Here is a 12,704-nt window from a genome sequence, read left to right as displayed (position 1 = left end):
ATGTAGATGTTTTGGAATAGGGACAAGGGTTAGTGTATATTTGAGATTATAGTAGTAATAATAATTTAAAGTGTTTTTATATTTATAAATACATTAAAATAAAAAAAAATATTTTTAAAATCAACACATCAAAACAATTCTAAAATATTAAAATATATATTTTAAATAAAAAAAATCAATTTTAAAAATTTTAAAAAACACTGTGAGAGTGGGGTAGACAGAGAGAGTGATGAATGGGGCAGAAATCGCAGAAAAGATCCAAGCAATGATGGGGAATGAATCATTGAGAGGTCAGGCAATGTTCATCAGAGAAGAGGAGGCTAGGAAGAAGTTCTGAAGTCATGAAAAACAGTGTCCTTTGTTCGAGTATCTGCATCTTTATTGTCATTACCATATATTTAAAATGTTCATCAATACAAGATTAGAATGGGGAACAAGGATGCAAGTTACGAAAGAGATCAGATTCATTCAAACCATAATCGCATCAAAGCTATATAACTTACTTCAACAAGGCATAACCAAACGTCACTTCTGTTCCTTGGATGTCTGATAAAAAAAAGCTCGAAGAAAAACCTGGCTAATACTGTTACTATTTAGTCAAGGTCTTGCTCTTTTTCTTGATAAGTTTGAACTAATTAAGCCAGAATAGACTTTTTTGAAATGAGATCAAACGATATTCCATTTTGTTCGAGCTGTTCTTGGAGATCTGTCGGGCCAAATACTATCCCTGGAGGAAAAACTCCTCCCTTCGGCAGGTTATCACGGTGGCTTAGAAGAATAAGAGCACATTGAACTAAGATGATTGGGGTTGTTAAATAGCCGATCTCAGGTCCCACTACTCGTGTTGTTATTTCCATGTCCGGTTTCGTTTTGTCCTGAGAAACATTCATGTCACTAAAGCCGCGTCCAACAAACCACATCTTGAATGAAGCACTTCTCACCTCATCATCTGAGGGACCCTTCTTCCTGAACCAACCAAGGCTAAAAAACGAAGGGAATTTTAATAGAAGCCACCTCCCAATAGCATTTCTACCTAAGAGGCCAATGAACATGCCAACTGCAATGAATCGGAAGACTCCCAATAGAGTCTTAGAGCCTAGCTTCACCCCAAAATGGGCTGGTTTTACTGTTGACCAGAAAGCGTCCCTCTTTTCAATCTGTTCAGGACTCTCATTGAGTCCAGGGAGACCACGAGGGTTTTCTGTCAGAGTTGTTAGAGTTCTACGAACAACAACAGAATCTGCAGAAGGTAGCTTCAAAGCCCAAAGACCAATCTCCTTTTGGTGATCTATCATTGGTCCTTTGGTAGGAAGGGGACCAGGAATCTGCAAGAACAAGGGAATCAAAGGGATTAGCTGCAAGCATAATGCATGCATCTTGGTACTTTGAGAGGGAAGAGATCAGGTATCTGCAAAAATGCAGGTGAATTGGCAACATTAGCTACATCTTGTGATGCAACTAGGAAGCATAATGCATGCATCAAAGATTGTTTATGTTGATAACTAGGCAAACTTTGTTGATGCATATGGTAAAAGAAAACTAAGAAAATGATAATATTTTTTCCCTACTAGAGCTAGGGGCCAATAACAAATTTAACCAAACAGCAATCAGACAGACATTTGAAAATTATCTAGTAAAACTCAAATATTATTGCTATTGGCTTATCCTGACTCGGGAACAGACCAAAATCATGACATTGAAGACAATTCAAGAAAGTTTTCAATTTTTCTCAATTTTTCTTGTTCTATTTCTTTTTATTCAAGAAAGTTTAGAAAGTAAAATAAACAAAAGCCTTGCAACCTCTTCACCACTTGATTAGGGCACAAGCATAAAGGAGCAATCATGAGAAAGATATAAAACACACCGCTGCTTAAATGTTGACAAGTTCAAGAAGCATGCAAGTCAAGAATTGAACCCTTAAGAAAGACAGTACCACTGACATGCAATATTAATAATATAATTAGAGCTGAAGGCACGGCAACGTTTTCAGCATCACCGCTACTGATATGACCACCAACATTACCCATGCACAAATATAATTCGCTGGCACCTGCCACCACCACTAGCTAGACCATCACCACTGCTACAATCAGCATATTACAGTTGCTGAAACCACCATCACCATGGCATTACCAATGATATTCTCAGTCAACATGATAGGCCATCATAATATTATCATAACTAAACTATGTGCCTACTGTATACTTTTCCACTACCAGGGCCCTCCAACAACAGAAATTACTAGTAATGGTGCCACTGTAGTGGTGGAAGCTAGACATTTATTCTTGCAAGTATAAACAAGGCACTCAACATGTGCATATTGCAGCACACACAATAGTCAATAGATCACAGTTTTTGTATAAAAAGTCCATTAGCTCAACAGTAGTAACTTAGGTACCTTGTTGATATTTGCATGGACGCAACAGAGTACTCACCCCACCAGCCTTCAGAGGACAAATAAAGAAAGAGCAGAGGCAGGGGGAAAAAGACATTACAGAGGATTTTTTTCAAAAAACTAAAGCAATGCTAGCTTTTTCATGAAGTTCTATTAAATAAAAATAAAATCCACCCTTCTCTTGCAGCAAAGGGCCAAAACAGAGGCTACACAACCTAAAAATTCCTGTTTCTAAACCACATGGAACCTTAACTTTTTTTAGGTACTATTAAATGCATTTCAACTTAATAATCCCACACAGGACTTCAGAAGCCTCATTAAAGACTGCCTTGATATATTTCATTCTATATTACAAACCATTGTATGCCAGATGTAGTAGGCCTATAATCTTCACCAGTTGAAATGTTTCTTCTAGTGAAAATAAACTAACTTAACTCAATTACTTGAAAAATGGTTATATTTTACGAGACTTATTAAAGTGATTTCATTAGACAGGATTACAGTTTAGCATATTATGGAAGTGTGAAGTGCAACCGAAGTTAAGAGCATTATTAGCGTGTTCTCGATGCACACCTACCAATAATTAACCTATCATAATATAGTTACGTGCAAACAAACAACATAAACCACAATTGATTTATAATAATGTTCACAATCAGAGGGATTGACCTACACTTTTGCTTTGCTTTCAATAAAAGGAAATCATAAGACAAACAACAAAGTTCTTACAGCTGGCCTTGCTCTTTTGGGCCTTGATCGCCTCAGCTCCACCAACTGCTCGACATTGGCAACCCCCAGAACCGCGGATTCATATGTGCCAAAATTCCCAACAATCCTTTTCTCCGACTCCAGACTCAAATAGGCCTCAATTTGGTTTGGTGCAGCCGGACCCACCCAATGCCTGGAATTAAACATCCATCCCAATTCAGCCGGAACCGAATCAAACCCACAAGCAGAAACCACTAAAGAACCTGTCTCCATCGCCTTCTCATGGTACTTCACCTCCATTCTCTCCATAAACTCAGGCTCCCCACATATATCCAAGTAATCACAGCTAGCATTATTTTCAACAAAAAAAAACCCCATAAAAAACTACACAAAAAAATCCAATTTACAAGCATCATTCTCTTCAAAAAAATCCAATTTACAAGCATCATTCTCTTCATTTAAGTTGCAACACCAATTATCCATAAGAACACAGAGACATAACATAGAGAAAAAAATAAAAAAGGGTACCCAGTTTCTGCACAGGCAGCGACAACAGGCTCGCCAAGGAGGCGAAAGGGACCGACACAATTGAGGATGATCTTGGATTGGGAGCAGAGGTGGTGGAGAGAAGCAGGGTCGGTGGTGTCAGCGGTGAGGATAGGAATTGGAGGAGGGTGGTCGGGGTGGGAGGCCCATTTGAGGGTTTGAGCTAATTTGGTGGGATTGCGGCCAGCAAGGGCGAGAGATTTAAGAGGAGAAGAAGGGACATTGAGGAACTTGAGGGCTTCTTTGACAACATATTTTCCAGTGAAACCAGAAGCTCCTAAGATTATTAGATCATAGAGAGGTGGTTGTGAGACTGGTTGAGACAGGTATGAGTTAGCTTCCATGTTTTTGGTTGAATCTGTCGGGAGATTTTGGTTTGCTACCGTATATAGACTTTTTGAAGTGTTTTTTATTTAAGAAAATCCTTTAATTAAATAAGAATTTATGTATTTATTTAATTAAATAAATTAAAAATTATTTTTATTAATAAAAAAAAATATTAACAATAATTTAAAGTTAAACTGAAAAAATTAAAAAATAGATATTAATCAAGATATTTAACAGAGCCCATGTACCTTATTGTTTTGTTTATTAAAATTATTATTTTATTTAATCTAAAGATAATAAAAATAAATATATAAGATTAAATAAAATCAAAGAAAAATAAAATTATACAAAGTTACATATATTACAAATAAAATAATTATTTTATGTTAGAACCAATATTTTATCTGATAAAACAATAAAAAAAAAAAACACTTATAAAAAAGTGATTGAATAAAATTAAAGAGAAAAAAAAATAAATAGAACTACAAGAAAAGAATACTTCTAAATATTAGAAAAAATGGTGGAATCTTCTTCATAAACTAATTAAAAATTCTATTCTATTATATTAAAAAAAATCTTAAAATTTTGCTAAAATTGAAAAATAAAACAACCAATAAAAAAACTCAACAAAAACCTAATATTGAATAAAAAAAAACTAAAGAATAAAAAAATCAATGGAAAAAAAAAAAGACATTTGAAACTAGAATCAAGGGGAAGACACATTACCCCTAGTGTATCTTATCTAAGTTGCATTGTTGTTTATTTGTTATTCTTAGTCTCATTTTATGTTCATTAGTCTTGTCTAGATTTCAAGATAGATTTCCTTTCATGAAAAAATCTTTACCTTATTGGGTTAAATATTAATTATTCTAAGGGCTAGACTTGTTTATTTATTGGATATAGCTTAGTCCTAGCATTCCGAATAACAAAAATAATTATCATGAGATATTTTTATATTTTGATCAAACCCTAATGAATAATTTTAATCTGGTTATGATATATTTTTTACTTTTGTTTTAACATTATAAAAATATGATTTTAAAATATACATAAAAAAACCTTTAGGATTTGGTTGTACATATAAAAACAAAATATTTTTTTTTATTTTTTTTGAAGTAGGAAATTAATTTAATTTTAAAAAAAATTAAAGAAAAGTTTCAAAGAAAACCAAATATTTGTATCTTACAGTGTAAGTCTACAACCTGATATTATGCAAAATAGTTGGAAAAATATGTAAGGGCCATAAATATTTTTAAAATATCTTTTGGAAATTTTTATTTTTCTTTTAGAAAAAATTATTATTATTATTATTATTATTATTATTATTAAATGGGCTGGACCAGCCTAACTATTTGGGCTAAACTAAAACAGCTCTAGCTTGACTAGCAGCCCGACAAGCTTCTCTCCTCTTTATTTTTTTGCTAGGCTGACCCGGACCTCATCATTTGGGTTAGGTTAAAATGGGTACAGATTATTTTCACTTGGTTCCCTCTACAGGACGTGAATTCACGTCCTATATGTATATGGTATATGCAATTGTAGTAGGTAGGGGAAAACAGATGAGAAGATTACTTAGCTCAAATGAGAGGAGTTGTTGGTAGCTCGAGGTGGAGGCTGGTGTGGCTAAGTAGCTGTTTAAGTTATTCCTGGCGTTGCTGTTGGAAAATATTGCATGGAAGGAGAGGAAGAAATTGGCCGTGGTGGCAGCTATTATCATTGCCGGAGGGAAGGTGAGTTGGTTGAGGAGGTTGGGTCACTGTTGGTCATGGCGTGGGTAAGGTTGTAATGGCTAAAATGGCGGTGGAGTAGAGAGAGAGAGAGGGAGAACAATAATGAGAGGAGAAAAACTGAGGAGAGGCTGATTTTTTTTCAAAAAACTCTAGCCTCTAATTTCTTACGCATCAATGCATGGAATCTACCTTGAAAGATGGACATTTTATTTTTATTGGGGATAAATTTTGACCCTTGATTCAGCTCAAAAGAATCTTAACAATTAGTTTAAAGTAGTCATTAGAAACTATCAAATTTTGACAGTTAAAAACTGCTTGAGTTGGCCTTTTTAGACTAACGTCATAGCCATTGTAATGTTAATCAGCTAGAAGGAACCATATCAAGGTGTAATAAAATGTCAGGCCATCATGACAATAAATTGTTTGTCTAGTTTGGGTAAGAGATGAACCATTAAATACCATTGAAAAGTAGCCACCCGAGTAGCTTTTCTGGCAAAAAAAAAAACAAAAAAAGATGATAAACAATAACCACATGATATGTCATCTGGTTCCTCTTTTTTTTTTTTCTTTTTTTTTTTTTTTTTTACAGTTTGGGTAAAAAAAAACATTGTTTTGAAAGAAAAAAAAACGCCATTTCTTTTAAATGAAACAATATTGTTTTGGATTTTAAAGTTTTAATTTAGGGTTGTGGCCAAAGTTCAATTTGTTTTTCGGCTTTTGATTCATTTAATTGCACCCTTGATTATATTAGAAATTTTAATTATATGCAATTTTCCCCTCCAAAACTTCAATATCGGCCCCGAATTTTAGTGTCTTTTTCATTGTAGTCCTTGGTCTTGTATTTATACAAATTAGCCCTTAATTGATCATTAAACTTTCAAATCTCTTTAATTTCACCCTTAATTTCGATCAATTTAATCCCTAGAGTTTAGTGTCTTTTCCAAAAAAGTTCTTGGCTATGAATTTTTTCAATTTAACTCTTAATTGACTTTAAACTTTTTATTTTTTTGTCATTTTACACTTGATTTCAACCAATTAATTTTGTAAAAATTAAGTTTGGTACTCTGAAATTTTAATCTTCTCAATTAAGCTTAAATTGAGCTCTCAAACTTAATTTTTTATCAATTAAGTACTTAACAAAATTAATTTGACTCATTTAAAGTATAATTAAGTCCTTACACTTAATTAAATCCTTTAATTTGACCCAAATTAATTCTTAAACATAATTAAACTTTTAATTTGACCAATAATTAAATCAAATTGGCCTATTAAAATTTTAATTATATCTTTAGACTTAATTTTTATATAGATTCATCCAATAGTAATTTAATTTAACCTTGAATCTGCATTATCTTTTTAGGTTTAGGTATAATAAAGTACAATTAAGTTCCCAATTCATTCAAAATTGTAGCTGGATCTTTTTCTATATTTGAAATCCTCTCAACTTACTTTTTGTAAATTGTCAGTTTTCTTCCCATTATTTGGTTTTAAAAAAAAAAAGAATAACTTTTGGGGAATAATTCAAATATAAATCATGATATTAGTGTAATGACTCATCGAATCCATATTTACAAATGATTTTTTCATCTCTTGTTTAAAACCAATATATATTTTGTCATTTTCGTTGCCCTTACGATCATAATCAATTTACATGCTTCCACAGTTCCACTAACTAAAATAGATAACAGTACTATGCAAAAATAGCCAAATATTCTAAAAACCAATTGCTTTCTAGGTTACATTCCACCTCATAGTTGACTCTACCATTACTACTTAATCGCCTTCTTTTCATCCATTTGTATATTCTATTTTCCCTTTCATTTTTGTTTTACCTTATGCTAAAGGATCTACCATTTTTAAACTAGTTACATTATTAAACAACATACTTTTGCCCAACTAACATATCGTTTTTGTGTAGCTCAATCTCCTCTAACAATAACACAACATGATAGCGCACAGTTGCAACTAAATCTCAACAAAAAAATAAAAATACTTTCCTTTCAACCAGCATTGGATCAGGTCGAACTAGCAAGAGACAGAGGCTCTCCCCGTATCCCTTTACAAAGGATTTCTATGCACCTATTGCGTAATTTTCTTTAATCTTCCTTTTCTCCTTTAGAAATTGATGATTCTTTTAATGCAGAAAGATCGTGATTATAACATCCTTTCATTTTTGTCCATGATTTATTTTTGTTTCATTAAGCATCAATATAGAAGGAAAAAAAACTTGCATGTTGTTTATGATTATTAGCATTCTCACCTAAATACTAACAACTTTATACTGATTTTTAAGCATCCTCTTTGTGTATGAGGTGAAATAGAATCTTGTCTTTTTTTGTTTAAGAAAAAAGGAAATACATATTATTATCATGTATTAGACTTTACGCATTTTATTCATATATTGCTTGCCTTTTTATGCACCCCAACACATTCACAATCATATTTTACACATATTACTATCACCTTTCTATGTTGTTGGACCATTTTTCCTCTTTTTTTATTTTTTTAAAAAAATTGCTTATTTAAACCTTGTACAGAACCAAGAATCTTTTCTACACATTGTTGTCAAGGTTTGTCCTAACCTAATTTTTACCCCCCTGGAAAATAAACATTTTCACCCAAAAAATATATTTCGTGATCAAAATTTCTGAAACAATGTTACAAAAAATATGTAGTTGGAAAATAAAGAAAAATCAAAACTCAAAAATACAAAAACAAAAAGGAAAAGGAAAAATGAATTGAAAAATTGCAATCAGGGGTGAAGTTGTTAAGAATAAAAATGAGAAAAGGATTGAAATTGGATAAATATTGAAACTTAGAAAGCCAAAGACTAAATTGAAAAGGGCACCAAAATCTAGGTTTTTTTTTTTATATATAATTAAGGGTGAAATTGTGAAGAGAAAAGGTTGAAATTTACTAAAAAAAAAATAAAAATTAGAAAGCCAATGTTTGAATTGAAAAGGGCATCAACATTCAAGGGCCATTTTTAATATATTCAAGGTTTAGTTGAGAAGAAATTGAAAGAAAATGGCTGGAATTGGCTAAAATTTAAAATTAGAAAGCCAATGATCAAATTGTAAAAGGTGTTAACATGCAGGGACTTTTTAAATTAATTAAGGACTAAATTGAAATAAGTCTTGAGAAAATATCAAAATGTGCCAAAAATTCAAAAAAGTTAATAACCAAAATGGAAAAGGTAGCAAACTTGGAGGATTGTTTTGAAAAATAAGTTTTCCTAAAAACAAATGTTGTTATTAAAAAAAAAGAAAAAGAAAAAAGAGATGCCAAAGTAGCATTATTTTTTAAAAAAATCAAAATAGTCCACATGGTTGGTCTAAAAAAGGTGGTTTATGGCTTTTGGCCTGACTTTGAGCACTTGTTTCTCTCTCTTGTGTCACTCAAAAACATCAAACCAGGCGCCACTCTCCTCTTCTGCATATCTACTCCATGTTGAGCCAAAACAATATATGCTCTGACCTTATAAATTTGCTGAGCAACCAGTGCAAAGACGCCAACTCATGTATGTTTGTCCAAAGGGTACACTCATGGTAAAAGACATGATCATTACATCTAAAAAGGTTCCCGGACCTTCATCCTTGCCTAGAAATAAAGGGGCAAGGCACGGAACAAGGGAACCCAAGCTAGAGAAAGAAAATACAAAGAAAGTGAGAGATAAAAGAAATGAGAGAGTTTTAAGCTACAAAAATGGTAGTTTTGAGTCAATAGATAGGATAGTGGATGAAGGAAAAAGAGAAATAGAAAAGGAGAAAAATAAGAGAAACTTGAAGTTAGAGAGAGAACACCACCAAAAACTTCTTCCTCGCTGATACCACTATATGTTTTGCCCCCGACAGCCATCATAGAAGCTCCTCACTCTTCTGGAACCACCTTTAAGGTAAGCCACAACCTCTCTTCCCTCTTTTCTTTTTATCCCAGGGTTTTTCATACATAGCACTATTCACTCTCTCTTTTTTTTTTTTTTTTATGACATTGCAATCATGTTAGTTTCATTTTGTAAAACTATACTTTTCCATTTTTATGAATGAATATGATGCAATCCTGGCTATGACATTAAATGATACATTAGGAGTGTCCATTGAATCTATTCTAAAGTTTAAAAAGAAGTGGGTCAAAGAGGAGTTTAATGAGCTAAGTTAATAGGCTTAGGTTAAAAAGTTTCAAAAATGTTAATCTAGATTTTTGTCTATTTTTCAGGTCCTATATAAAGCTAGAGGAAGATTTTGAATATGATTATGATTGTTTTAGAAACTAGACATTTATACTTTTCCATTGATGCATGGTAAGCCCGCTAATTTATTCGAACAAGAGAGAACGACATGTTTAAAGTTAGGCCAATAATCTGCCAACAAAGTGCAAAAATAAAAAAAAGACATTGTTTCCTTAAGAGTTATGTATTTCATTCACTACAAAGAGTCATTACTACTATTGGAAACTTATGTGATAGCCTTTGGGTAACTTGTTTTACAATGATTCCATATCAAACAAGAAGAATTAATTGGTCAAAAATTAATTCTTATTTTACAAGGTATCAGACTTTTGTTTCGCAAGGATTCTTCAACAATTATTTATTTTGGGTATTTTTCACTATTGAGATAGGTAAACCTATGGTTTCGCCTTGCGTTGCTCATGATGGGAATTCAATTAGGAGCTTGCGATTATGATTTTTTTGGGAAACTAGACATTTCTATATGTCCAATGATATATGGTAGGCCCGCTAATTTATCTAGACAAGAGAGAATGATATGTTTAAAGTTAGGCCAAGAATTCGCTAGCAAAGTGCAAAAATGGAAAAGACATTATTTCCTTAAGAGTTATGTATTTCGTTCACTACAATGAGTCTTTAATGCTAATGGAAACTTATGTGACAACCTTTGGGTTACTTATTTTACAAGGTTTCATATCAAATAATAAGAATTAATTCTTATTTTACAATGTATCAAACTTTTATTCAGCAAGGATTCTTTAACAATTATTTATCTTGGGTATTTTTCGCTATTAAGATGGTTCAACCTATGGTTTGGCCGTAGGTTACTCATGATGGGAATTCAGTTGGGAGCTTGGATTTGAGGGGAAGTGATTTGGATCAGCCCATGAATACTACAGACTCATTACACATTCCAAATGGGTTCATCACAAGGTCCAAAACGAAGGTATTAAAAGAAGCATTTAATGGACTGGTTGTGTAAGTTTTGGCTAAGGTTGAACTTGAGGATCCTTTGGAGCATTAAGAGGAGGCATTAATACATTTAATCCATGTGAAAGAGGGACCCAATCCACCCTTATTTGGACCATGAAGTTTCGACAACAAGGTTGTCAATTTTGTATTAGTTTTGGCCAACCTTGTTTTATGTTGTTTCCATGTGTTTTGTGGATTCCTAACTAGATTTGGATTTCCTATTATGTGTGGGAACATTAATTATTTCTTTTAAATATTATGATTTATTATTTTCATTTTATTTTATTTCCCTTGTTATGTGAGGAGAAAACACAATAAAGATGATGTGCATCATGAGAATTATAATCCATCTCGTAAAGCTGAATCTAATATGCAAGAGGATTCATATGGTCCAATGACAAGAGCGAGAGCGAAACAACTACAACGGGCCTTGATGAATCAAATTGCAATGATTGAAGCTGCGTCGGAGTTAAAAATTAGCAATCAGTTTGAAATTGGTTCAAGGGTGCTTATTTGCCTACAATTGGAACTTGGAGATGGGAAAAGCCCTTAATGGTTCTTTTCATGCTGGGCTACTTGTATTTGGATTGATAATGCAAGTGAAGGAATTGATGTTGTTTACGGTCAGAACAGTAGATGGATTTGAACCCAAATTTAAAGTCATCCAATGCATGTGAAAACAAGATTTATGTAGGTAAAATTCAAGTTCAGAACGTGATCTTTCTATATTGTCCAACCATGATAGCATTGGACTTTTGTGTCAAAAGTTATGGCTGTTTTAAATTTAGTCTGCATATGTTTTAGAAATGTAAAAAAAAACATCTGTTAGTTAAATTTGTCTACTTGCTTTATTAAAAGTCTATTTTTTAGGCTTGACTTCTGTCATGTTGAATTCACCTAACTTTGGAGGGATGTTCCAAAGATAAATATGTATCAGAATATGAAGAAAACACTTTTGGCCAAAATTGAAAAAACTTAATTCAGAGAATTAAGAGTTGTTCTTCCAAATTCGTTTTTGTGAAGAACCCTACCTGACTTATCACTCTTCAATCACAAAGAGTGTGGCGTCGAAATCCTAGACTGATCTTTGTGGCGTCCAGATCGACTTATCAAAGTATCATTCTAGTCTATTCTCCATTTTATTTACTTTCAAATCACTACAATCCAGCCTAAATACCAAAAGAAAGACAACACAACCAGACCCATCCTTCATCCATTTTCATTAGAATCATTGTTGCCGATTTTGAATCATTCACGGCACATCATCTAGTATCAGAGCATCAGTTGCGATCTAAGACAGGAGCCAAAAACAACAACAACAAGAAAGTTTTGCTGGAATTGAGGTTGACAGACTTAACTATGGCTGGAGATAAAGAAGATTTGCCAAGAGGGTTAAGTTTGGAACAGGCTCAGGTCATGGGCTTACAACGATCTCATGCTGAGATTCGGGATGAGATGACTGGAATTCGTGAACAGTTGAATACCCTTACGCAAATTATGCAAAGAAATAATTTGCAACCCCAACCGAGGCAAGCACTTAAGGTGCCATGAAATGATATTATAGAAGCTGACGAAGATCCAAATGGGGATCATGGAGAGCTGATCAGTGGAGATGAGGTTGAAACTGAAGACGAAGATGAGGTACAAGTGGCTGAACAAGAAGAGGATTTCGAACCAGTGAAGGGAGATTTGTTGGTTGTTCAACGGGTTCTGAATGCACAAATTGACGTTAGTGATGAGCAACGCGAGAACATCTTTCATACTCGATGTCAGATTCGAGATAAGGTGTACGGGATGATCA

The 12,704-nt window shown here is 33.1% G+C and overlaps 1 protein-coding gene across 1 annotated transcript; it reads right to left on the bottom strand.

Annotated features, from left to right (window-relative positions):
- Positions 1 to 463: 463 nt before the first annotated feature.
- On the bottom strand, positions 464 to 4,034 carry LOC118055118 (probable mitochondrial saccharopine dehydrogenase-like oxidoreductase At5g39410). The gene is made up of 3 exons (XM_035066934.2): positions 3,632 to 4,034; positions 3,125 to 3,449; positions 464 to 1,325 (listed from the first exon to the last, which is right to left on the bottom strand). The coding sequence occupies exons 1-3, from the start codon at positions 3,991 to 3,993 to the stop codon at positions 636 to 638; spliced, it is 1,377 nt and encodes a 458-aa protein (XP_034922825.1). The 5' UTR covers positions 3,994 to 4,034; the 3' UTR covers positions 464 to 635.
- Between the last annotated feature and the right edge of the window lie 8,670 nt (positions 4,035 to 12,704).

This window comes from Populus alba, chromosome 4, assembly GCF_005239225.2.
Source record: "Populus alba chromosome 4, ASM523922v2, whole genome shotgun sequence".
Lineage (NCBI taxonomy): Eukaryota > Viridiplantae > Streptophyta > Magnoliopsida > Malpighiales > Salicaceae > Populus > Populus alba.
The sequence above is the reverse complement of the archived record's forward strand: the minus strand, read 5'-3'. Positions and strand labels throughout refer to the sequence as shown.